The sequence below is a fragment of the Onychostruthus taczanowskii genome, unplaced genomic scaffold, assembly GCF_017590055.1.
Source record: "Onychostruthus taczanowskii isolate IOZ18803 unplaced genomic scaffold, ASM1759005v1 scaffold101, whole genome shotgun sequence".
Taxonomy (NCBI): domain Eukaryota; kingdom Metazoa; phylum Chordata; class Aves; order Passeriformes; family Passeridae; genus Onychostruthus; species Onychostruthus taczanowskii.
Window position 1 is genome coordinate 414303 of NW_024496638.1, and position 25742 is coordinate 440044.

The window sequence follows — 25742 nt, forward strand, 5'->3', positions numbered from 1 at the left end:
CCCCCGGCGCCGCCGCCCCCCGGCCGGGACGCGGTTCCCCCTCCTCACACAGGAGCCGCCGCCGCCATTTTGAACCCGTCAGAGCCTCACATACACACCGACGCCACGCGCACGCGCCGCGCGCACGGGGGCCCCCCCCCACCCGAACCCGCGCGTCGCGCGTGCGCCGTGCACTCCCCAGCCCGGCCCCGCCCCGCGCGCGCGCGTCTAGGGCACGGCCCCGCCCACCCCCATACAGACCACGCCCCTCCCGCGACCACGCCCCCTCCACCGCGTGGCCACGCCCCTGGCGGGGGGGGCTGGAGAGGGGGAGGCCCGGGGGGATTTTGGGGGGGCTCCTGGCCCAAAACGCCCCGCCGTGAGTCCCTCGGTGTCCCCACGGGCTTCGGGGCTGCCCGCACGGCTCTGCACGCCTGCATGGGGATCTGGATGCAGAGACACCGGCAGGTACCTACATCCACCCAGGTAACTAGGTGCAGCTCCTTAGTTATACACTATAAACAGTGTTTTTATAAACTATACATTATAGCCTAACTGTATGCAGTGATACATAAAGTAAATATAGTGATATGGATGGTTATAAATTAACTATATAGTTAGATATACATTATATATAATATATAAATATAAAAACGTGTGTATGTAACTATGCATGTGGTTATAGACCTGTTTGTGCAGCACGCACCTGGACACACCTGGACACACCTGGACACATGCTCACACACACCTCAACCCAAAATCGGACGGTGACCCCATCCCGGTGGTCTCTCATCCACCCTGGGCCCATGGCAGGACCCCGACACCCACACCATGTCCCTGACACCCACACCATGCCCCCGACACCCACACCATGTCCCCAATGCCCACACCATGTCCCCAACACCCACCCCATGTCCCTGACACCCACACCATGTCCCCTGACACCCACACCATGTCCCTGACACCCACCCCATGTCTCTGACACCCACCCCATGTCCCTGACACCCACACCATGCCCCTGACACCCACACCATGCCCCCAACACCCACACCATGCCCTCGACACCCACACCATGTCCCCAACACCCACACCATGTCCCCAATGCCCACACCATACCCCCAACACCCCACCCCCCCCATGCCCCCGACACCCACCCCATGCCCCTGACACCCACCCCATGCCCCCGACACCCACCCCATGTCCCTGACACCCACCCCATGTCCCTGACACCCACACCATGTCCCCAACACCCACACCATGCCCCCGACACCCACCCCATGTCCCCGACGCCCCCAGGCCGTGCAGGGGCTGCTGCTGCCCCAGGGACCGTCCACGCCGATGACTTTTGTGTCACTTTAATGGCAGCAGGTCGCCCTGCGGTCACCCCGTGCCACCCTCCGGCGCTGGCCTGCCAGCGGGAAGGGGAGCCCCCAGGTCAGTTCTCTGTCCCCAGAGCCCGGCTGGCAGGGGGTGCTGGCACCCATAGTGGCACTGGGATCCCTGGCACAGGGACAGGACGCTGGCATCCCTAGCGGGAAAGGGACAGGACGCTGGGATCCAGGCGTGACAGTTCATGGCAGGAATGCTTTCCTGCTGTCCCCCCGCGGTGACCGGCGGTGCCAGCCCCGGGTCGGGACGGTGGCAGCGGCGTTCCGGTGGCGGAGGCAGAGGTGTGGCAGCAGCCGCGGTGCGGTCGCAGCTCGGGGACAGCAGGAGATCCCGGGGGGGCTGTGCCGAGCCGGGGGGCTCAGAGGATCACGCAGACCCTCCTGTGTCCCGCCTTGCGCTGCCTCCGGCGGGCGGCACTGATGGCGGCACTGCAGGCTGTCACAAAGATGTTCCCGACGTTATCCTGGTACCTGGCCGAGCATTCCATGTAGGACACGGCGCGGACCTGCCGGGCCATGGCCTCTCCCTGCGGGGACACACACCGTCAGGCCTCCCCAGGATCCCTCTGTCGCACTATCCCGCGCAGGGGACCACCCCTGTCCTGTCCCGTGTCCTGCCACCGGGAGGTGACACCCACCTGCTGGCGGGAGACGGGCTCTATTCGTCCGTCCTTCAGCTTCTGCAGCGCCTCCTGGTCCTGCCGCAGGTCCGTCTTGCAGCCCACCAGCAGCACCGGGACCCCCTTGCAGAAGTGGTTCACCTCCGGGTACCACTGGGAGGGGACACGTCACCCCGGGATGGGCGCGTGCCACCCAGGGATGGGGACGGGACACAGGCAGCACCCCCGGGGTTGGTTACCTTCGTTAGGATGTTGTCAAAGCTGTTGGAGTCGGTGACATCAAAGCACATGAGGACAACGTTGGCATCCGAGTAGGACAGAGGGCGAAGCCTGTCATAGTCTTCCTGTCCTGCCGGGTGGAGAAGGAAACCATTGCACAGCAGCCTGTCACGTGAAAGTGACATCTGTGGGGATGGCTGCGGGTCAACCCCCCCCTGCCACGGCCATGGGGACCCCTAGGAGGGGACACCCTCCATGGCACCACCACGCTCGTGGGACACCCCAAAACTCCTGTGTGGGAGAGTGGGGGGCACAAGGGCCCGGCCTGTCCCCTGCTGTCCCACCTGCTGTGTCCCACAGGTGGATCTTCACGGGCTTGCCGGCAACCTGGAGGGACGCTGTGTACTTCTCGAACACGGTGGGGACATAGACCTGGCAGGGGACAGCGACACAGGTCACACAGGCAGCTGTGGGGGGCAGCGACAGAGGGGACCCCAGTGGGGACGGAACAGAGCACAGGGAGGGAAGCAGGCAGTGGGAAATGGTGCTTCCTCCCCGGGGCAATGGGACGGGAAGCACCCTTGTCCCCCATCCCAGAGCACATGGATGCCCCAGGGATTCAGGACAGGGGTTCTGGGGTCTCTGTGGCTGCCCCCCTTCCCTGCACTCCCTGAGCCCCTATGTGCCCTCACCGAGGGACAAACCCTGCTCCCCAGTGACTCCCCAAGAGAGGCAGAGGGGTCACAGACCCCCATCATCCCCAGGCTGGGCCACCCCTGCCCCCCGTCCCCATGCCCCGCTTCAAACGGCCCTGCCCTTCACTGCTGCCACCGTGCCTGTCCCACCGCCCTTTGCCCGGCACGGGGACAGTCACCCACCCACCAGGGGACAGGCATCCCGGTACCTTGGGGAAGTCCCCTTTGGCGAAGGCCACCAGCAGTGACGTCTTCCCGCAGCCGCCATCCCCCACGATGACAGCCTTGACCTCGGTTTCGGGGGCTCCTGGGCTCTGCTCCCCGCGCTCCCGCTGCATGGGGGTGTCCGGTGAGGCCACGGAGCCCGAGTGGCCTCGGCGGGGACAGGGATGGGGACAGGGAGGCGGGAAGCACCCGCCCGGTCCAGGGTGCGGCTGTCCCCCGCCCGCCGGGCCCGCCCGCCGCGGGGCTGGGGCCGCGGCCGTCACAGTGGCCGGGACACACGTACAGGTGTCCTGGCACACAGGTGACCTTCTCCCGGCAGGTCCTCGCGGCGCACAAGCGTCACACTGCCACCTGCGTGTCCTGCCTGCCTGTGTGACGCTCCCTCGCGCTCCTGCCCGCTGCCTCAGGCACACTCTCATCCCCTGATCCCACTCCCCATCCCAACCCCACTGCCGCAGATCCCCCTGCACAGCGCAGCCAGCAGGGATGGGACCCCTGTGCCCTCCCCGACGCCCCATTCCTGCCTCTGAGCCGGGGGTTTATTGTTATTGCCCTGAGCATCCGCGGGAGGCAAAGTCCAGGGGTGGAGCGAGGCACGGGGGGTGACTCACTGCCCTGGCCCCGATGTCACTGCCGCCCCGGCTGTCACACCCGCGCTGCGCCGTGAGGGGCAGCCACCCAGCTCCTGTCTTTTCCTAGTGATTCCAACCCGGGTGGGACAGGCTGTGACACCCCGCTTTGCTCGGGGACATGCCATCCCAGCAGTGATGTCCCCCCGTGCCCCCGTTTGGATGCCCCCAAGACCCCCTCCCCTCCCCTCTTCTGCCACCCCAAAACTTTGGTGGGGGTGAATGGGTGCTTCTTGTGTACGACTGCAGGGAGGGACGTGTGGCTGTCCCCTGCCACCCTCTCTGCCACCAGCCTCTCCAGGCTCTGCCAGTGAGTACCAGCCTGTCCAGGAGGGCTCTGGAGCCCCCAGACCAATTGGAGTGAATCCAAAGGGGATGGCTCAGACAACAAATTCCAAATTCTCACCCAGGCCTGGTGCAGGATGAAGTCGGAGGAGAGGGATTCTCATGCTGGGAGGCTGGGAGGAAAATGCACGCGGTAATGAACAATCTCAGAAGGATGCCAGCATCGGGGCAGGATGGGGAGAGGAGGCTGGAGCACTATCAAACAATTAGGAAGGTGGCAATTACCAGTCTAATGAGAGATCAGGTTGAATCCTAAAAGCATCAAGATTCTTTCACAGCGAGATGTAACTGCTGCAGTGTTTGTCCTCTGGGGTATTTGCTCGGACAAAACATTTCCTTTCCCGCAAGACCAACAGAATTTTGACAGGAGAAGAGGCAGCCTGTGTGCAACTGCCCAGTGCTCTCAGTGCCTGACCCGTGATTGTGCAGAAACGCCCCAAAAAGCAGCTTTATTTGGGGACAAATAGGCTGCTTGGAGCTTCTGAGGTCGCGGAGATCCCAGTTTTCCTCACTGGAGAAGACCGTGGCGAGGAGCACCGGAGGCAGGGAGCGAGCGTGCCCTGCTTGGGCACACCAACAGGTTGGCCCCAAGGACAGGTAGGGGATCGGGACCAGAGTCCAGCCCTGGGCACTGCTTGTTTCTCCCTGCATGTCCCCAAAGCCCCTCTCACAGCTCCCATGGTTGTCCTCAGTCGGGATGACTGGATTGATCCAACCCCACCTCTGCCCTCACCTCACCCCCAGCCATCCCACGGCCCCCCTGCCCCCAGCCCTGCTGTGCCACCTGACCGGGACCCCCCTCCCTTCACATCCCCACTAACCCCCCTCTGCTCTGGCCACAGCTGGGGACCACATCCCACCTTCCACCATGGAGCTGAACCAGACATCCCCACCTCCCTCATCTCCCGTGATGGACACGGAGGGAGATGATTCCTGTGGGATCAATGTCACCGATGTGGCCATAGACGGTGTCACTCTGCTCATCTGCCTCTGTGGGCTGGCTGGGAACGGGGCTGTCCTCTGGCTCCTCGGATTCCACATCCGCAGGAACCCCATCACTGTCTACATCCTCAACCTGGCCGTCGCCGACTTCACCTTCCTCCTCTTCATGGTCCCCTCCTCCCTGCTCTACCTGCTGGAGGACGTGTCCTGCTCCACTGTCGTGTCCCTGAAGTACCTGAGGTCCCTTCTCCTGCTGTCGCTGTTCTCCTACAACATGGGGCTGTACCTGCTGACAGCCATCAGCATCGAGAGGTGCGGTTCAATTCTCTTCCCCCTCTGGTACCGCTGCCGCCGTCCCCAGCGCCTCTCATGGGTGGTGTGTGCCCTGCTCTGGGCCCTCTCCATCGCTGTCATGGTCGTGGTGACCTCCCTGTGCCTGTCACACGAGCACGAGCACTGCCGGGTGGCTCTCATCACCATGTACGCCCTCAGCTTCCTCATCTTTGCTCCACCCATGGTCATCTCCAATGTGATCCTCTTCATCAAGGTCCAGTGTGGCTCCAAGAGACGTCAGCCTAAGAGGCTCTACATCGTTATCTTCCTCACTGTGCTCTTCTTCCTCATCTTTGGAGTGCCCCTCAGCCTCTGGAATTTCCTCCAGCAGCTCAGCCCCACCCTCGTGTCCTCCCAGGTGGTTTTCCTGCTGGCCTGCATCAACAGCAGCATCAACCCCTTCATCTACTTCTTGGTGGGGAGCTGCTGGAGGCGCTGCTCCGTCGTGTCCCTCCAGGTCGCCTTCCGGAGGGTCTTTGAGGAGACAGGGATCACCACAATGTCCAGCTGAGAGGTCGCTGTGGTCCCACCATCCGTGCTGCCCACGCTGGCTTCATGCTCAGCTGCCCACCCTTGCTCCCAGCCAGGCCTGCAGCTCATCTTCCTGCAGCTGTGAGTCAGGATGCATCCCACAGCTTTTCCATCCCTTTTCCCATCCCACTGATCCATGTTGTTGTGTCTATCCCTATCCCTATCCCTGTTCCTGTCCCTGTCCCTGTCTCTGTCTCTATCATTGCATCCCCATCCTATCTACATTCCCACCCCAGTCCTATCCCCAAACTATCCTTATCTCGGCTCCCCTTCCCTGTTGCCTGTGCCTATCCCATGCCGTGCCATGCCATGCCGTGCCATGCCATGCCGTGCCATGCCGTGCCGTGCCATCCCGCAGGTTTCCCAGCCGGCGTCCGCTCCGAGCGCGATCCGTCGGGCTCTGCTGCCCTCCTGTGGGAATATTTGGAATTGCCGGCATCCGGACCCTTCCCGATCCCCTCTGCCATCCCAGATCCCCCGTGGGGACGCCTTCCCCACAGCCAGCCCCGCTCCAGCCCGCTCCGCCCGGGATCCCCGGCAGTGTGTCCACTCCTGGCCATTCCACGCTCCTGTACCCCAATAAACGCTGATGGATCCATCCCGCTGTCGCCTCTGGTCCCTCTCCAAGGGAGGCTGGGGGGCGGGACATCGTGGGGGAAGCTCTGGAGGGGGATGTCCCAGGGAAACAGTTCCCGAAAACCTTACAGGGCAGCCTGGGGTGAGCAGCCCCTGGGGAGGGACTGGAGCCTCAGCACGGGGCTGGGAGGGATGGGAAGGACGGGAGTGGGTGGGCTGCATGGGGAGTGGGATGGGAGGTCGTGGGGTGGATTAAGGAAGTGGTGGGGCTTGTGGGCAGGTGTTGGACATAGTGGGAAGATGTGGGATGTGGTGGGGCTGCAGAGAAGGTGTGGGATGTGGTGGGGCTGGTGACCTCAGTGAAGCCCTAGGGAGGTGGGTGGTGCCCCACAGTGCCTGTGGTGACAAACACAGGTGTCACCTTGCTCCTGGAAGGGGGTGGTTGTGCTGAGGACCATGACCTCCTCCTCTCCTTGCTGCTGCACCATCGGAGCTGAGGGAGCAGCTGAAGGCCGTGGAGAGGAAGAATTTCTGAAGGCAGAGAGATCTTTGCACCTGACCTGGCTCACAAAATTAAAAATTAAAGATCTGTGGGGAGATCCCTGCTGTGACACTCACAGAGCACTTGGGGTGGGCAATGCTGAGCCCCTGAGCCATCGTGTCCGTGCCACTGTGCCGCTGCCAGCCCAGCTCTGGGCACTCAAGATCACTGTTCCTCCAGGGAACAAGCCCTGTGTGTGTCCCCTCCCTCCAGCCACATTCCCGGCTGGCAGCAGGAGGCAGAGGAAGCCGGGAAGCGCTGGCAGAGGGGGCAAAGGCAGCTCAGGGTTCACAGTGCTGTTTATTGATGTCACACCCCAGTGGAATGCAGGAACCAGGTGCCAGGGGGAATTTTGGGATCACAGCCGTGTTGCAAAAGACCCGTGAGGGAGGAGCAAAACCCTGCTCCAATGTGCTCCCTGCAGAGCATCCCTCCCACATGGCCCTTGTCACTGCCCCTGCTCCCTTCTCCTGCAGGATTACAGCACAACGGGGAGGGTGATCCCATGGATATTTATTAATCAAGTGACTCAAGGAAATCCTCAGCCACTCTGCCAAGGTCCTTCAGCAGAGCAGGGAAGGGATCAACAGGCTGGAAAGGCTGTGTCCATGGCAGGATCATCACTGTGGGCAGTGTTTTCTTCTGGCTCCTCAAAGACCCTCTGGAGGGAGAGCCGGAGGGATCCCATGGAGCAGGGCCTCCTGCACCTCCCCACCAAGAAGTAGATGAAGGGGTTGATGGTGCTGTGGATGCAGGTGAGCAGGAAAACCACCTGGGAGGGCACAGCGATGTAACCTAGCTGCTGCAGGAAATTGGAGAGGCTGAGAGGGAGAGCAAAGAGGAGGAAGAAGAGCACAACGAGGAAAATAACAGTGTTGAGTCTCTTGGGCTGCTGCTGCTGCTGGGAGATACACTTGACCTTAATGAAGAGAATTGAGCTGGAAATGACCATGGCTGGGGCAAAGAGGAAGAGGTTGAGGGCATACAGGGTGATGAGAGACACCTGGCAGTGCTCGTGGTCCTGTGAGTGGCACAGGGCAGTCATGGTGACAATGACAGCGATGGAGAGGGCCCAGAGCAGGGCACACACCACCCATGAGAGGCGCTGGGGACGGCGGCAGCGGTACCAGAGTGGACAGAGGATGGATGTGCACCTCTCGATGCTGATGGCTGTCAGCAGGTACAGCCCCAGGTTGTAGGAGAAGAGCAGGAGTGGGAAAAGCGCCCTGAGGAACACCAGGGGCACGACTGTGGAGCAGGACAATTCCTCCAGCAGGTAGAGCAGGGTGGAGGGGACGGCGAAGTGGAGGAAGGAGAAGTTGGCGAAGGCCAGGTTGGTGATGTAACAGGTGGTGGGGTTCCTTTGGAGAAGGCAGAGGACAGCCCCATTCCCGGCCAGCCCACACAGGCAGATGAGCAGTGTCACACTGTCTACGGCCACGTCAGTGACATCAATATCACACAGATCGTCTCCTTCAGTGGGTGAGGCAGGAGGTTCACCAGGAGCTCCCCACTCCCGTCCAGCCGGCTCCTCTCTGTGTTTTGTTCCGGTGTTGCTCCCCAAGGCTCCGTGGAATCACGGGGGAGTCGGAAATTGCATATTTGGCTTAGTCAGAGCTCCACTTCTACAGAGTCATTTATCACGATTTTTTCTTTGGTTTTTTTTTTTTTTTTTCCTACAGAGGAAGTGGCTTTTGCCAGACACCGCAAACAGAATTTTGCAATTGGCTCATCATTTTATCCTGATTAGAAACACTCCTTCCCTGCAGAATGTCCCTTTCTCCAACTGCCGCCTCTCTCCCGACAGGCTTCTACCATTCCTTGTTTCTCTTCCCTGAGGAGTCATCGTCCCTCCAGCAGCAGAGGGATGCTGGTGGTGCTGGTGGCACTGGAATGCCGGCAGCGCTGATGATGAAGCCGCTGGATCCTCGTCAGAAGCATTTCGCATTCTGGGAAGAGCTCCGGGATCATTGCCAAAACCTCCTCAAAGGGCCAAAGGACGCTCAGCTGAGCTTCCTCGCCCTCTCCCAACCCCATCCTCATCCCTGCTCCCCATCCCGCTCTCCATCCCATGCTCTCCCCATCCTCTCCCGTCCCGCAGCTTCCCGGGCCGCCGGCGCCTCCCAGCTGCGAGCGCGGCCCGTCGGGCTCTGCTGCCCTCCAGTGGCCACATTTGGGATCGCCAGCACCCAGGCAGCCTCCGAGCCCCCCGACCCTCTCCTGACCCTTCCTGACCATTCCTGACCCTTCCTCATCTCCTCGAACACCCCAGATCACCCCCCGCCGGCCACCTTCCACCCCGACAGCCCCGCTCCTTCCCTGCTCCACCCGGCACTGTCTCTGCCCGTCCTGGCCATGGTGTTCTAGGACCCGGGAGGGAGGAGGAAAGCCCTGCTCCCGTGTGCTCCCCTCAGAGCATCCCTCCCACATGCCGGTACTCCCTTCTCCTGCAGGATTACACCGCGAGAGTGTTCCAAACGAGTGTTTGAGATCGCTGAAAAAGTCACCGCCAAAGGGATCAGTAAAAGCCGCATTTAATGTTAAAGCAGCACAACAGAATTCATTGGCCAGGAGCATTTCTGAGGTCTCAGTGTGGACTGGAAAGAGGGTGAGGATGCACCAGCAGAGGGAGGGTGATACTGTGGATATTTATTGATCAGATCACTCAAGGAATCCCTCAGCAGTGGCAGGAATCAACAGAGCACAATGTCCATGGTGGGATCATTGCTGCAGGCAGTGTGTCCTTCTGTGTCCCCAAAGACTCTCAGGAGGGCCTTCCTTAGGGACCCCATGGAGCAGGGCCTCCTGCAGCTCCCCACTGAGAAGCAGATGAAAGGGTTGATGATGCTGTGGATGCAGGCGAGCAAAAAAACCACTGGGGATGACACAATGATGTAGCTGAACTTCTGCAGTAAAGTCCAGAGGCTGAGTGGGAGAGTGAAGGGGAGGACGAAGAGCACAGTGAGGAGGATAAAGATGCTGAGTCTCTTGTGTTGCTGCTGCTGGGAGGCAGGCTTGACCTCAATGAAGAAAATTGTGCTGGAAATGACCATGGCTGGAGCAAAGAGCAGGAAGTTGAGGGCATTCATGGAGGTGAGAGACACCTGGGGCTTGAGTGTCAGGCACAGGATAACCACTGTAACAAAGGGGAGGGCCCAGAGAAGGACAATCAGAAAACCTGACAGGTGCCAGGGACGGTGGCAGGGGTACCACAGTGGGCAGAGGATGAATGTGCACCTCTTGATGGTGATGGCTGTCAGCAGGTAGAACCCCGTGGTGTATGAGAACAGCGAGAGCAGGAAAAACAACCTCAGGTACTCCTGGAGCATAATAGTGTAGCAGGAAACTTTCTCCAGCAGGTGGAGCAGGATGAAGGTGACCACAGAGAGCAGGAAGATTAAGTCGGTGACAGCCAAATGGAAGATACAGACTGTGATGGGGTTCCTGCAGAAGCTGAGGAGGCAGAGGAGAGCTCCGTTCCCAGCCAGCCCAGAGGCAGATGAGCAGATATCAATCCCACATGTGTTATCTCCTTGAGTGTGTGAGGCGGGAGATGGGGACACGGTGGTCACCTCCATGGATGGACACTGGGCAGGCAGTGGGATGTGGCCCCTGGCTGTGTTCAGCATGGACGGGCAGTCAGTGGTTGGAGAATCCAGGGATGGACCATGTGGCTCCTCAGCAGCTCCCTGCAGTGGGAAGGATTCAGAGGAGAGGAGTAAGATGTGCAGGGGAGGAGGGTGGTGGGAATGGTGGGGTGGGAAAGTGTTGGGCTGTTCACCAGGAGACGCAGAAGGGAAGCTCAGGGCAGAGGAGGGGGAGCTGTGGAGGGCACTGCGGTCACAGGAGAGGGTGGCAGGAACAGAGCAGCTGCTGCAGGAGAGGAAGGTGGGGTAGGGAGGAAGGAAACCATTCCACTGACCTGTTCCCTGTGGGGCAGCAGCAGGCAAAGGGGTCTGTGCAGATCAGCGGCGCTTCCTGGTACCTCTTGCTGCTTTGGGATCCATGTCCTAAAGTGGCTCCTGCCAGGTCAGTGACATGAAGGAGAAAGTGCCCAGATCACCAGGAGCTCCCCACTCCCGTCCCACCACTGGCTGTCCATGCTCAATCCTGTTGTTGTCCCCATGACTCGGTGCAGTCATGGGTAGTCAGAAATTGCATCTTTCACTATGTCAGAGCTCCACTTCTGCAGAGGTGTTTATCCTGGGTGGATTGGGTTTTTTTGGTCGTGGTTTTTTTTTTTTTTTTTGCTACAGAGGAAATGACTTTTGTCAAAAGCTCCAAATGAAACACTTTGGCTCATCATTTTATCCTGATTAGAAACACTCCTTCCCTGTAGAGTGTTACACTCTACAAATGCCTTCCCTCTCCAGACAGGCTTCCACCATTCCTTGTTTCCCTTCCCTTTGGGGTCACGGTCCGTCCAGCAGCAGAGGGATGCTGGTGGTGTTGGTGGCACTGGAATGCTGCCAGTGCAGGCAGTGCTGGTGAGGCAGCTGGGAGCTTCTCAGAAGCAACTCTTGTTGCCCAGGAAGGGCTCTGAGATCGTTGCCAAAACATTCTCTGAGCCCAAGGAAGCAGAGCTCAGCTGCTCCATATCCTATCTCATCTCATCCCCACAGCTGATCCCCCACCCCACTCTCCATCCTCACCCCATCCTATCAAATCCCACAGCTTTCCCAGACGAGCCATTCCCCACTCTGAGTGTGGCCCGTCAGGCTCTACTGTCCTCCAGTGGGGAGATTTGGGATTGCCAGCACTAAGACCACTTCCAGCTCCCTCTGACCCTATCCTGACTCCTCTGAAACTGCCTCCAACACCCCAAACTGTCCCTGGGGCCCCCTTTTCCACCCATCAGCCCTGATCCTGCCCTGCTCCACCTGAGACCCTGGCAGTGTCCCTGCTCCTCCTGGCCAAAGTGTGCTAGCATCCAGGAGGGATGCGGAAAGCCCAGCTCCAATGTGCTCCTCAGGAGAACAGAGGATGATAAACATGGTTGGAGCCAGTGCAGAAACAGATTAGGAGGTTTGCAGTGGTTTTGGGACAAGTTCTGTAACAAGAAGCAAGAGCACGTGGCCAAAGGAAAAGTTCAAGGCAGGGTCACCTTTAATATCTCAGCACTCAGGGAATACAACCACCAGAGACCCCTCCGAATGATCCTCCAGGGCCAGGAGAGGACTTGGAGAAGGAGGTGTATTCATGGAAATGAGTCCTAGGAAAGTGGTGTTTATGTATTAGCTAAGAAAGATACTTTATTAACTCTGTGTGGTTATGATGGCTAAATCCCCTGTTGTCAAGTCTCATCACAAACAGAAATATGGGGAGATCCTTCTGTGTGTCCTGTGGAGGTAAAGAATTCCTGCTTCATAATGCTTCCCATTGTGTTGGAAAGTTTATTATAGCTGATTTTGGTATCACTCGCAATTCCCATCTCCACTACTCTCCCCATCCCATCCCATCCCATCCCATCCCATCCCATCCCATCCCATCCCATCCCATGGCTGCTCCCTGCCTTGAAGTGCTACCCATTGGGATCCAGTTGGGATCAGCAGCATCCAGAGCCTTCCTGACCTCCTCCAGACCCTTCCAGAACTCTCCGACCCTTCTGGACCCCTCAGACAACTGCTAGATCTGCCCTGGGGCCGCCTTTCCCTCTAGGACAGCCCCGCTCCTGCCCTGCTGCAGCCAGGACCATGAGCACTGTCTCTGCTCCTCCCAGCCACTCCTGCTTTTGTACCTTGAAATAAGCAATTTAGCAAAGAAAGGACATGAACAGCATTTATCTGGAATAGTATCTCATGTCTCAACCTACAGAGCCCGCGCCGGACGCTGCTCGGGCTCACCCCGCGGGCTTCGCTCCCCTTTCCCAAGGGACCATTGCAGGGACCCTCCTGAAGATCCCACCCCAGGGACAGCAGCTGGAGTGTGGGAGGTGAGGTGAGTGCTCTGCGGGGAAGTTTCCCGGCTGCCAGAGGAAACAAGGGCAGACTCTTCTGCTTCACCTTAATCGGGGCCCCCTCATTGGGTGGAACCTGGTTATTGATTTTGTGGGCAGAATTGAGGTCTGCAGGGAATTAAAATGTAAATAAATACTATAAATACTGTGGGAAAAGAGAGGGGATGTTGAAATGAGTGTCCTGCTGAAGGAATCCAGCAGCTCAGTGATATCAGCTGACCTGAGAGTCCAGGTCAGATCCATCCCAAAGCCATTTGCTCTCTGATACCTCCATGGGCAATCCTCTCCTTCTCCAGTTGTTTTCCTCCTCCAGCTCTGTCCTGTCCACAGCCAGGAAGGAGGTATCTCCCTGGTTTTTGTGCCAGGCACTCCAGACCAGGCTCCCAGATCCTACTTGCCATCTGTTCTGTTCCTCACCCATTCCTGTGCTGCTCCACATGGAAGCTGTGGATGGGAAAAGATAGGAAAAGCCACGTTTGAGGGACATCTGTGTTGCTCTAGTGTCTCGTCACCCCTCCTGCTGTGTGAGGGGAGGAGAAGCAGCAGAGGTGTCACCATGAGCACACTGGGCTCGTGGGGTGTGACAGCTGGGCTGAAGGTCACCATCCTCTTGGCTTTCCCTGCTGCTGTCTCCTCTCTGACAGCCCTCAGTGCTGTGACAGCTCTGCTTGTCCTCCCCGTGTCCTGCTGGCCCTGCCACCGCTCCCAGCGCTTCCCAGTGCTCCTGTGTGCCCTGCTCTGGCTGCTCTCCTTCCTGCTCTCTGTCACCCTCCATTTCTGCCTTTCACTGCTCATGGCCTTGGTCCTGAGCTGCCTCTTCTCAGTGCTCACCCTGACCTGTTCTGCTCTGGCCCTGCTGGCCAGGGTCCTGCGCTGCCCATGGAAACAGCCCCCAGGGAAGCTCTGTGCCCTGCTCCTGCTGCCTGTCGTCTCCTTCCCCTTCTTCACTGCTGATTTTGGGTACTGGCTCTTGCTGAGGGCGTTTGACTTCTCTGTCTTTGCTCCTGGCTCCTCTCTCCCACTCGCCTGTGCCAAGAGCAGTGCCCGCTCTCTGATTTACTCCTGGGTGGGAGCTGTGCAGAGGAATTCACCCCCTCTGTTAGTGTTGCCTTCCCGAGGGCTTGTGAGGATGTGCCAGAGCCAGGGCATAGGGACAACACAGTGCAGTCTTCATCAAGTGGAATCATCATCATAGAAAGGCATCATAAAATAGAGCCATAAAATATCCAGAGTTGGAAGGGAGCCACAAGGACCATGGAGTTCAGCTCCTGGGCCTGCACAGGACATCCCAACAATCCCAGCCTGTGCCTGGGAGCATTGTGCAAATGCTCCTTGAGCTCTGTCAGGCTGGTGCTGTGCACAGCAGGGGAACTCCTGCTTGGGGCAGTTGTGGGTGACATGAGGAATCCTCATGGAATGTTTTGGGTTGTGTCCTGGTTTAGGGTAAATTTGGGAGGAAACCTTCAACTGGGATCCCTCTAGTAAACAAGTTCAAGCAGCCCCTCCCCCAGCTGGTTCAGGAAAAGATTTCCTTAGAGGAAAGTAGAAAAATCTGTTTATTTAAGAAGCAAAGTATTCACAAGAATAAAAAAGAAAAAAAATTAAACAATAAAATTTCTTGCTGTTCTGAAGAGTTGGCAAATTCAGAAAGTCCTTGTTGTGGAGTGTAGTTTGGCTCACTCAGTCTCTTATCGGTCCCTCTGGTGCTGGAAAATGCCGTGTTCCAGGCCCCAGTGGGCCACAGGTGGGAGCTGCTGCTGCTCTTCTGGGTTTTCAGTCCAGAGCAGGTTTGAACAGTTCCAAGAAAAAGAAAAACTACAGTCCAGGGAACTTCTCTGCCTCATCTAGCTAAAAAAACCTAAAACAAAGGAGTGCTCTCTGTTGCATGTCTGTGCTGCAGACAGCACGGTCTGGGAGCAGGATGTGGAGGAGTGAGCGCAGCTCCAGAAAACAAACTGCCCCATCTTCTCTCCCCCTCTTTGCTCTAGGAACCAATCTTAAACTTATGCTAAGTTTAAATGTGCAAAACCTATTTCTGGGCTAAACAGTCAAATGGGGATTCAATTCAGCATCACAAAGTCTCCCCAGGACAGGTTGGAAGGAACGGTAGAGATCATCTCATTCCATCTCTCCTTCTTCCATGGGCAGGGACAGCCAGGAAACCATTTGCTTTGAAGTCTTGCTCATCTGAAAGGAAGCTCAGGTGGGGAGTGGCCTGGGTGACACTGGAGAAAAGGAAGGTGCTGGGAAGTAGAAAAAGTACATGGAAGAAAATGGTTCTTCTGCACTTGCCTTGGGAGGGATGCCGTGGCTGAGTTGTTCTTCTCTAGACAAGAGGTTGTACCTTGGAAAGCTTCCGCTTTCCAATGAGTAGGAAAATGGGAGACAGGGAGAGAAACCCTCTCAGATGACAAAGTCTCTCTCTTCAGTAAATTATTAACAACTCTGGTAATAAATGCTCCTTAGCTGTTTAACCTCAGGTGTGTCTCCAAAGCTTGACTCACAAATCACAGCTTTCACGCTTACTTCCCCTTCAAGAAGCAGTGGCACATTGCTTTCCCCTGGATTTAAGGCAGTGGGAAAAGGAGGGACAACTTCCCCCTGAGCAAGAGATGTGGCTGCTGCCCAGGTCTCTCCCAAGAGGCATGAGGAGCTCTTGGCACTGCCAACATCATCCCAACCATTGCAGGCACGTGCCTTAGGAAGGGCTCTGGTATGAGACAGGCACCTGCCCTATCACAAACAAGCCAGAGGCTTCAGAATGGGATAAAATAAGGAAATGAGCCATTTTGGACACTGTTTAACAGGCACAGGCTCTGCAGTGATGCCTGTGCCTGTTAAACAGTGTTGAATAAACAACAGGATGTTGTTTATTCAACAAATTCAGAGGCTGGGAATATCACAGTGGAAAGAAACAAAAACCAGAAATACAGATCTGATTGAGGGGTAGTTACAAAATGGCAAAGATCAGCACAGCCTGGACTGTGGCTGAAGCTGCTGTGCAGTCGCTGTTCAGCTCCTCCTGAGGGTGGCCAGGTCCAGGATGGAGCTGGTCAAGGGCTTCCCTGGACACTGATGCTGGGGAACCAGAGGATGGATGGCCCCGTTCTGCAGAAGAGCAGCAGAACCCCTAATTTCTGTGCAATTAAATGGTCCAAGCATCTGGTGATGGGAATTTCCATACTCCATGTACTTTCTGGATATAGGTACAAGGGATCAGTGGAGTTCACTATCAAAGTGTCAGTGGAGGAATCATCGCTGTGGACAGTTTTTTCTTTTGGTTCCTCAAAGACTCTCTGAAGGGAGAGATGGAGGGACCCTGTGGAGAAGGGTCTCCTGCAGCTCCCTGCCAAGAAGTAGATGAAGGGTTTGATGCTGCTGTGGAGACAGGTGAGCAGGGAAAAAGTCTGGGATGACAAAAGGTCGTGACCGAGTTGCTGCAGGAAATTGCAGAAACTGAGGAGGAGAGTGAAGAGCAGAGTGAGGACGATAACCATGTCGCGCCTCTTGGGTTGCTGCTGCTGGGAGCCCCACTTGGCACTAATGAAATCGATTGTGCTGGAAATGAACATGGGTGCAGCAAAGAAGAGCAAGGTGAGAGTAAACATGGAGATGAGCGGCACACCACAGTGCTGCTGCTCGTGTGATGGGCATAGGAATGTCACTGCAGGAATGACAGCAAAGAGAGCAAAGAAGGCAGAGTACTGGACACTGTCCACCACCCACACCAGTCGTTCAGGAAGGTCGGAATGCCAGCAGAGCTTCCAGAGCGTGTACATGTACTGCACATTGCTGTTGAGCATCAGCCGGAACAGCCCCCAGTAGTAGGAGACCACTGACAGCTGGAAAAGGAAACGCAGGTACAGGAGGGGCACAATAGGAGAGCAGGACACGTCCTCCACCAGGATGAGAAGGGCAGAGGGGACGGCAAAGAGGAGGAAGAGGAAATCGGCAACAGCCATGTCAAAGATGCCATAGTTGGGGATTTTCAGGTTGAGGAGGCCGATGACAGCCCCGTTCCCAGCCAGCCCACAGAGGCAGATGAGCAGAGTCACACAGTGTATGGCCACGGTGGTGACATCTGTCTCACACAGATTGTTTCCTTTGGTGGGTGAGATGGCCGATGTGGACACGGTGGTCACCTCCATGGACGGATGCTGGGCAGGCAGTGGGATGGGCAGTCAGTGCTTGGAGAATCCAGGAATAGACCACACCACTCCTCAGCAGCTCCCTGCAGTGGGAAGGATTCAGATGGGAGGAGTGAGATGTCCAGGGGAGGAGGGCAGTGGAAATGGTGGGGTGGGAGAGGGAGGTGGGAGGGTTGGGCTGTTTGGCAGGGAATGCAGAAGCAAAGCTCAGGGCAGAGGAGGGGGGACCTGGGGAGGGCACTGCGGGAGGGCACTGTGGTCACCGGAGAGGGTGGCAGGAACAGAGCAGCTGCTGCAGGAGAGGAAGGTGGGGTAGGGAGGAAGGACTTGCAGCCAGGTCATCAGCACTTAGAGCCCACCCTAATTACTGCCAATCCCCTTGATGATGCAATGAAAGAGATTAGGGAGCAGGAACGAGAGGGGGCAAGTTCAGGTTGTTCAAAAGAGAAGATTTTGGGATTGGGTTGCTTTAAAACAGAAGAGAAGCTGACAAGGAGACAAACTGCTTTGGCCACAGGTCTGGCTGCTGAGGCTCTCTCCTGTTCCTCATGTCCTGGGCAGAGTGAAGAGCAGATGAGGAGCAGAGCCCTGATGCCGTGGCAGGCTCTGAAGCCGTTCCCTGCTTGTGAGAGCCCTGGAGCACACGAGCCAGCAGGGAGAATAGGGGCTGTGGCAGGAGCTGGGACAGAGCCCGCGCCGGACGCTGCTCGGGCTCACCCCGCGGGCTTCGCTCCCCTTTCCCAAGGGACCATTGCAGGGACCCTCCTGAAGATCCCACCCCAGGGACAGCAGCTGGAGTGTGGGAGGTGAGGGGAGTGCTCTGCGGGGAAGTTCTCCAGGCTGCCAGAGGGAACAAGGGCAGACTCTTCTCTTTCACCTTAATCAGTGCCCCCTGATTGGGTGGAAGTTTGTTATTGATTTTTGGAGGCAGAATTGAGGTCTGCAGGGAATTAAAGCTATAAATACTGTGGGAAAAGGGAGGGAATATTGAAATGAGTGTCCTACTGAAGGAATCCAGCAGCTCAGTGATATCTACTGGCACAGAAAAGGCAAACTGAAGTGCATCATCAGGATGTAGAGGGATGGTAAAAAAAAACAGTTTTTGAGGTGTAAAATTACTAAGGGCCAATTGAGGGGAATCATTGTGGATGACGGAAGCCCAGGCTGCAGAGCCCCCATAGGTTCAATAACTGCATTTACTGCCCGTAGATCCTGTAATAATTGTCACTTGCCACTTTGTTTAGGTATACAGAATATAGGGGTATTCCATGGGCTAGAAGATGGACAGATATGGTCTAAAGACAAGCATTCTTCCATAAGCTGTTTTAAATTTAGTAGCCATTCCTTTCCTAGGGGCCATTGGTCGACCCACACAGGGTCTTCAGTCCGCCATGTGAATTTACGTACGTCCAGTATTTGATTTTGGAACAGCTGATCAATGGCCCCTATGAAAAAGGCCCTCCTGTGATGTTGAGTCTATTTGTATGGTCGTTCCAAATTGTCCCAGAACATCTCTTCCCATAATGTGCAAGGTATAGAGGCAATAATAAATGGTGCAATCCAGGCAGTTTGCCCATCAGAGCCAAGGACAAGCCAGAGGTGAGCGCTCTGTCTAGGGTGCTGCATCCCTCCCACCCCAGTTAGTGCAGCTAACTGTGGGCCAATTACTAGGCCATTCATTACTTTTAATGATAGAGACATCAGCTCCACTATCAACAAGCCCTTTAAATTTTTTGCCATCTATAGTGCATGCTAAAGTTGGTGGAGCTGCTGTAATAGAGCTTGTCTAGAAAATCTGGGGCTGACCTGTGCTGCCAAAGTTATCTGTGGCACGTTTGCCTTTGCCACTAGGGGTTTTGTAGGAGAAGGGAACAAGTTGTGCAGTACGTTGACCTGCAGGTATAAAGCAGGGTGGCATAGGGGTGCATAGTATAATGTGTATTTGGCCCTCATAATCTGAATCAATAACTCTGGGCAGTACAAAAAGTCCCAACCTGGTGGCAGAGGAACAACCATATCAACAAAGCATGAATGCTATTACCAAGGGGTCCCCAGACTCCAGTAGGAGCTAAATGTAGCAAACAGGACATTAGAGTTAGGAACTCTCTGGAGGCAAAAGATCCAGCCTGGCACTGCCTGCGGCTGTAGGCAGGAGCTCGCTTGCTAAAAGTCTTGTCTCACTTTTTTTTTTGATTCTCTGGGGCATGAAGACTGGCCCTCAGTTGGAAGTTTCCTGGCTGCGTAGCCTTCCAATTCACAGGGTACTGGGAATGGCAGTCAACAGCCCAATCCTTTCTCCTTCCACACCTGGGACAATCTTTAGATATTTAGATATCTTTAGACATTTTTATTCCATCCCCTAGTTGAGGGCAATCCTTTTTAAAATGACCCATTGAACCACATTTAAAAGAGCCTCCCGCCCGCGTGTCCGGAACTCAGAAGAGCGCGGTTAAAGCCACTGCCAGAGAATTAGTGTTGTAAGCAGTACTTCCCGCATTTTGGCATGTTCTGCTGTGTCACAAGTATGTAGGTTATGAACAGCAAGCAATGCTTTTCTACAATCTTTTTTTGTGTTTGTAAAACCAAGCAGCTGCAACAGAATAACTTTGGCCTCATCACTGTCAGCATGCTGGGAGAGCACGCCTTGCAGTCTGTCCAGGAACTGAACAAACGACTCTGCTGGACCCTGTAAAATATTAGCAAACAACAGGTTAGAATCAATATCCATCCCTGGGAGTTGCTGCAGGACCTGCAGGGCTAGGTGAGCAACGATATCACATGCATGATGGGGGTAGCCTGCCTGCACTGCAGGGACTACAAAGAGACCCTCTCTGGTCAGCTGCACAACAGTGACTGGTGCATTTCTGTCCTGCAGCACTTCTGCCTGGGCTGCACACAGCTCTCGGTAACCTGAGCCAGACTGCAAACTTCATCACTGTCAGGATCATTTTCATTATGCTTTTCCATTATGCTTCTCGTGGGGAGTGAGGACGTACATGTTCCTGATGGATTGTAGGTAGCTTAGGGTGAGATGGGAGGATATCTGCTGCTTTCTTTTACTAGCACCCTCAGTTCTGTAATTACTTTATAGTGTAGCTCCTGATGTGCCAGCTGATGGTTTGGTGCATGTATTACTGGGCAGGCTGTAATGGCCAGCTGATGGTTTGGCACATATATTACTGGGCAGGCTGTAACAACCACCAAACTTCCCTCCTTCATGGCGGCTTCCTGTTGTTTTTGCCAGTGCTGGACTACTGCATTGCCATCTTGGGCAGGAAGTGAGCCCGCCGCCCACTCATGAGATGAGAGTTCTGTGCCAAGGGGTCCTGCCATGCAGGAATTTTTATTGGGGTGAGGCAGTTCTGTGGGGCCTGGGTTGATCTCGGGGTAAGGCAACTCTGCAGGGTTTGGATTAATCTCGGGGTCGTATACGGGTCCTGGTGGCACTGAGGGTTTGGGGGATTAACGTCCGAAGCTGTGAAATGGCCGACATTCGTGTGACTTCCTTTAATGGCCGCCGCGATTGTCCCCCATGTAGCAAGCTTTGGCATCACCGTCCCCGGCGATATCAAAAAGTTTCTGCCGTACTGCTTGCCAGGTTGCTGATCAAAGGGGCCACTAAAGGGAAAATCTTAACTTGATTAGATACCCAGTCCAGCATGGTGCTTAGTTTCACATCACCCATATTAATTGATTGCTGATGTAGGAGCTGCCTTACCTAGCCCAAGCTCCTGCTTTGTTCCAGGGATATTCCACCTCCAATACGTTCTCCCACAGGACTACACAACTCCTACGAGAGGTGCGTGGAGTTTTAAATTCCTGAGTTCCTTCCTGAACTTCTCTCAGATCCTTTTCTGGATCCTTTTCCCAGACTCTTCTCAGCCAGTTCCTTGACCTGATTTGGGCCTGCCATTTGCAGCACTTGGAACAAAGCAACACAGACCCTCTTATGTATCCAAAGGAGGTCACGTTATTGTAAAAATTGGCTGATGTTTATACCTTTAATCTCAACCTGACATAATGGAAACCAAACTGAGGCCTAACAGAACTTAAAGGAAGGAGGGCACCCATTGGCTGGCTTAGCTGCAGTGCTGCTGTCAACGTGTCCTGCCATCCAATCAGCTTCATGCTCATTAACTGTCCATGTGTCCTACCATCCAGTCAGCTTCATGCTCATTAACGGTCCACATCTCCTACCATCCAATCAGCTTCATGCTCTTTAACGGTCCACGTCTCCTACCATCCAATCAGCTTCCTGCTCATACTCTGGTCACGTGTTCCTGCAGCCAATCAGGATCTCACTCCCATCTGACTCGCCCCTCACTCCTGACTGCCTCTCAGCCCTCAGCCCACCCCCTCCCGCGGGCCTGCAGCTCTGCCTTTCCCTCGGGGCCTTCTGGAGAGCGCAGCCTTAGCCACTTTAACAGTCATAACCCCATGTCCTACAGTCAGTTGTACCACACTGGAATCAAACAACCCCAGAAATCCAGATCTGATTGAGGGGTGGTTACAAAATGGCAAAGATCAGCACAGCCTGGCCTGTGGCTGAAGCTGCTGTGCAGTCGCTGTTCAGCTCCTCCTGAGGGTGGCCAGGTCCAGGATGGAGCTGGTCAAGGGCTTCCCTGGACACTGATGCTGGGGAACCAGAGGATGGATGGCCCCATTCTACAGAAGAGCAGCAGAACCCCCTAATTTCTGTGCAATTAAATGGTCCAAGCATCTGGTGATGGGAATTTCCATACTCCATGTACTTTCTGGTACAGGCACAGGAGTTCAGAGGAGTTCATTGTCTACTCTGCACTTTACTAACAGGGATTCAATTCTGGGATTTAAGAATGTGGCAAATTCCCACAGAAAGGACAAGGGAATGTTGCTGTCCCTCCCCAGCTCTGCAGCCCTACCTGGTGTCCCTTCCCATCCACTGGGAATGCAGGGCTGGCTCTGCCGGACAGAAGGGGAAGGATGCTGTGTGTGATCCCAACCCCTCTCCTGCCATCCAGAGGCACCAGCCCTGCAGGGATTTGGGAAATCACTGCCACCCCTGCAGGGTGTGTCCCCAGGGATTAAGGTGTCCCATGCTTTGCAGGCAAGAGCTCCCTGAAAACACCATGAAACTCATCTGCTGAGCCAAAGGAGATGGAATTCATTCCCTGGGGCTGAGGCCATGAGGGTCATTCCATGGGGAATAGAGCTGGGGAACAGCACTGAGCTCAGCTGCACTGCTTGGAGCAATGTGGATCCAGGAGGGAGGAGGAAAGCCATGCTCCAATGTGCTCCCTGCAGAGTATCCCACAAAAATCACCCAAGGCAATACTCCTGCTCCCTTCTCCTGCAGGAATACACCACTATGTAGAGGGTGATCCCATGGTTGTTTATTAATCATGAATTCCTGAATACTATCAAGGAAAACCCTCAGCCTCTGTGCTGAGGTTCTCCAGCAGAGCAGTGGAAGGGATCAGCAGGCTCAGATCCCTGTGTCCCTGGTGTCATCATTGCTGTGGGCTGTTTTTTCTTTCTGCTACTCAAAGACTCTCTGAAGGTAGAGACGGAGGGACCCCACTGTACAGAGCCTCCAGCAGCTCGCCATGGAGCAGGCCCTCCAGGAGCTCCCTGCCAGGAAGGAGATGAAGGGTTTGATGCTGCTGTTGATGCTGGCGAGCAGGAAAACAGCCTGGGAGGGCACATCAATGTAACCGAGCTGCTGCAGGAAATTGCAGAAGCTGAGGAGAAGAGTTAACAGCGCAGTGACATGGATAACCACGTCACGCCTCCGGGGCTGCTGCTGCTGGGAGCCCCGCTTGGCCTTGATGAAGTCAATTATGCCAGAAATGGCCACGGGCGCAGCAAAGAAGAGCAGGATGCCGGTATAAAGGGAGATAAGAGGCACACGGCAGTGCTCCTGCTCTTGTGATTGACAGAGAAATATCACTGAGGGAATGACAGGGAAGAGAGCAAAGAAGGCCCAGGACTGGACACTCCCCACCACCAACCACATTCGCTCGGAAAGCCCCCAGCGGATGCGCTGTAGGATCTTGGCCATATACAGCACAGTGCCACCAGGCCTCAGCCAGAACAGCCCCCAGTAGTAGGAGACCACTGACAGCTGGAAAAGGAAACGCAGGTACAGCAGGGGCATGACAGGAGAGCAGGACACGTCCTCCACCAGGAAGAGGAAGGCAATGGGGACTGTGAGGAGAAGGAAGAGGAAGTCAGCAACAGTCAGCTTAAAGATGCCAGAGTTATAGCTTTTCAGACTGAGGAGCCAGAGGACAGCCCCGTTCCCTGCCAGCCCACAGAGGCAGATGAGCAGAGTCACACTGTGCGTGGCCATGGTGGTGACATCTGTCTCACACAGATGGTCCCCTTCAGTGGGTGAGACAGGACGTGGGGACACGGTGATCACCTCCATGGATGGACACTGGGCAGGCAGTGGGATGTGGCCCCTGGCTGTGGTCACAGTGGATGGGCAGTCAGTGTTTGGAAAATCCAGGGATGGTCCATGAGGATCCTCAGCAGCTCCCTGCAGTGGGAAGAATTCAGTGGGGAGGAGTGAGATGTGCAGGGGAGGAGGGCAGTGGAAATGGTGGTGTGGGAGATGGAGGTGGGAGCATTGGGATGTTCAGCAGGGGATGTGGAAGGAAAGCAGAGGGCAGAGGAGGGGGCCCTGGGGAGGGCACTGCGGTCACAGGAGAGGGTGGCAGGAACAGAGCAGCTGCTGCAGGAGAGGAAGGTGGGGTAGGGAGGAAGGAAACCATTCCACTGACCTGTTCCCTGTGGGGCAGCAGCAGGCAAAGGGGTCTGTGCAGATCAGCGGCTCTTCCTGGTACCTCTTGCTGCTTTGGGATCCATGTCCTAAAGCGGCTCCTGGCAGGTCAGTGACATGAAGGAGAAAGTGCCCAGATCACCAGGAGCTCCCCATTCCCGTCGCGCTGGCTCTCTCCGTGCCCTGTCCCGCTGGAGTCTCACAAGGCTCGGTGCAGTCACAGGGCAGTCGGAAGGGGTTTTACAACTTCGGCTTGCTCAGAGTTAATCAGGATCAGAGTTATTGATCTTGGGGGTTTTTTTCGTTTTGTTTTCCCTGCGAATCAAGTGGTCTTTTTCTTTGTTTCGAAAAACGACGCCTCACTTCTTAAAATTTTTAGAAGTTTATTAAACTATAACAAGGGACAATGTAAAAGAAACAGTGCTCGGCTCCCACTCGCAGCCAGAGGCACTGCCAGAGGCACACTTCCCAGAATCGTAAAAGGCTCAGTACCCGCTCGGTAAGCCACTCCCCCGGTAATCCATCCCCCACATTCAGACACATTCCGCTTTTCCAACACAGCTCCTCCTCCGTCCCGCCCTCCCGGATCTTGTGCAGCGCTTCGGGCTTCGGCTCCCCACAATGGTCAGAGATCAGCGTTACAGCTTTCGACAGGAACACAGTACTCGTATTAGAAAAACTCCAACGCTTACAAAAAAACTTCCGAAAAATGACAGAAGGCGGAAGGATGCTCCTTGTGATCCCAACCCCTCTCCCGCCATCCAGAGGCGCCAGCCCCGCAGGGATTTGGGAAATCACTGCCATCCCACGCTGGGTGTGTCCCCAGGGATTAAGGTGTCCCATGCTTTGCAGGCAAGAGCTCCCTGAAAACACCGTGAAACTCATCTGCTGAGCCAAAGGAGATGGAGTTCATTCCCTGGGGCCGAGGCCATAAGGGTCATTCCATGGGGAACAGAGCTGGAGAACAGCACTGAGCTCAGCTGCACTGCTTGGGGTCATGTGGATCCAGGAAGGAAGAGGAAAGCCATGCTCCAGTGTGCTCCCTGCAGAGCATCCCACAACAATCACCCAAGGCAATGCCCCTGCTCCCTTTTCCTGCAGGAATTCACCACCACGGGGAGGGTGATCCTGTGGATATTTATTCAGCAGGTGACTTCAGGAATCCCTCAGCCTCTGTGCTGAGGTCCTTCAGCAGAGCAATGGAAGGGATTAGCAGGCTCAGATCCCCATGTCCCTGGCGGCATCATTTCTCCGGGCTTTTCTTCCTGGTCCTCAAAGAGTCTCTGGAGGGGGAACTGGAGGGACCCCATGGTGCAGGGCCTCCAGCACCTCCCTGCCAAGAAGCAGAGGAAGGGTTTGATGCTGCTGTGGATACAGGTGAGCAGGAAACAACCTGCGAGGACACAGCGATGTAACTGAGCTGCTGCAGGAAATTCCAGAGGCTGAGTGGGAGAGTGAAGAGCACAATGAGGACGATAACGATGTCGCGCCTCTTGGGTTGCTGCTGCTGGGAGCCCCACTTGGCACTAATGAAGTTGATTGTGCTGGAAATGAGCACGGATGGAGCAAAGATGGACAGGATGATGGCATACATAGAGATGAGAGCTGCCCAGAAGTGCTCCTGCTCATGTGATGGGCACGGGAATGTCACCATGGGAATGACAGTGAAGAGAGCAAAGAAGGCCCAGTGTTGGACACTGTCCACCACCCACTCCAGTCGCAGAGAAAGGTCACAGTGGCAGCAGAGCTTGCAGAAGTTGGGCATATTCAGCCCATTCCTGCTGTGTATGAGCTGGAACAGCGCCCAGTAGTAGGAGACCACGGACAGCTGGAAACAAACTTCATGTACATC

At 55.9% G+C, this 25742-nt stretch overlaps 7 protein-coding genes across 9 annotated transcripts in view; 2 read left to right on the forward strand and 5 right to left on the reverse strand.

The window, feature by feature from the left end:
• Positions 1-85, reverse strand: part of KDM2A (lysine demethylase 2A) — a 35340-nt gene extending 35255 nt beyond the window's left edge. The window contains exon 1 of the mRNA XM_041410947.1: positions 49-85. Coding sequence (XP_041266881.1) covers positions 49-68 — 20 coding nt within the window. The 5' untranslated portion in view covers positions 69-85. The remainder of the gene's footprint in view (positions 1-48) is intronic.
• Positions 86-1540: 1455 nt separating this feature from the next.
• On the reverse strand, positions 1541-3509 carry RHOD (ras homolog family member D). Its single transcript, XM_041410815.1, has 5 exons — positions 3111-3509; positions 2551-2638; positions 2227-2336; positions 2006-2140; positions 1541-1894 (listed from the first exon to the last, which is right to left on the reverse strand). The coding sequence occupies exons 1-5, from the start codon at positions 3237-3239 to the stop codon at positions 1727-1729; spliced, it is 630 nt and encodes a 209-aa protein (XP_041266749.1). The 5' UTR covers positions 3240-3509; the 3' UTR covers positions 1541-1726.
• Positions 3510-4968: 1459 nt separating this feature from the next.
• LOC121339198 (mas-related G-protein coupled receptor member H-like) lies at positions 4969-6010 on the forward strand. The gene has a single exon (XM_041410800.1). The coding sequence runs from the start codon at positions 4969-4971 to the stop codon at positions 5884-5886; it is 918 nt and encodes a 305-aa protein (XP_041266734.1). The 3' UTR covers positions 5887-6010.
• Positions 6011-7606: 1596 nt separating this feature from the next.
• Positions 7607-9278, reverse strand: LOC121339394 (mas-related G-protein coupled receptor member H-like). The gene is made up of 2 exons (XM_041411140.1): positions 9269-9278; positions 7607-8589 (listed from the first exon to the last, which is right to left on the reverse strand). Exons 1-2 carry the CDS (start codon positions 9276-9278, stop codon positions 7607-7609), a joined length of 993 nt encoding a protein of 330 aa, XP_041267074.1.
• A 331-nt stretch (positions 9279-9609) lies between these two features.
• On the reverse strand, positions 9610-24150 carry LOC121339176 (mas-related G-protein coupled receptor member H-like). 3 transcript variants are annotated; one of them, XM_041410792.1, is made up of 3 exons: positions 23892-24150; positions 10946-11045; positions 9610-10712 (listed from the first exon to the last, which is right to left on the reverse strand). In XM_041410792.1, exon 3 carries the CDS (start codon positions 10650-10652, stop codon positions 9717-9719), a length of 936 nt encoding a protein of 311 aa, XP_041266726.1. In that variant the 5' UTR covers positions 10653-10712; positions 10946-11045; positions 23892-24150; the 3' UTR covers positions 9610-9716. The 3 variants fall into 3 exon arrangements, with proteins under 3 accessions (XP_041266726.1, XP_041266718.1, XP_041266710.1); XM_041410784.1 differs by lacking the exon at positions 23892-24150 and adding an exon at positions 12128-12443; XM_041410776.1 differs by lacking the exon at positions 23892-24150 and having other exon boundaries at positions 10946-11104.
• Positions 13536-14200, forward strand: LOC121339405 (mas-related G-protein coupled receptor member X1-like). Its single transcript, XM_041411148.1, is given in 2 exon segments — positions 13536-14037; positions 14040-14200. Coding segments are annotated over 2 exon segments (663 nt in total).
• Positions 16033-23523, reverse strand: LOC121339415. Its single transcript, XM_041411159.1, has 2 exons — positions 22650-23523; positions 16033-17146 (listed from the first exon to the last, which is right to left on the reverse strand). The coding sequence occupies exons 1-2, from the start codon at positions 23456-23458 to the stop codon at positions 16033-16035; spliced, it is 1923 nt and encodes a 640-aa protein (XP_041267093.1). The 5' UTR covers positions 23459-23523.
• Positions 24151-25742: the final 1592 nt, after the last annotated feature.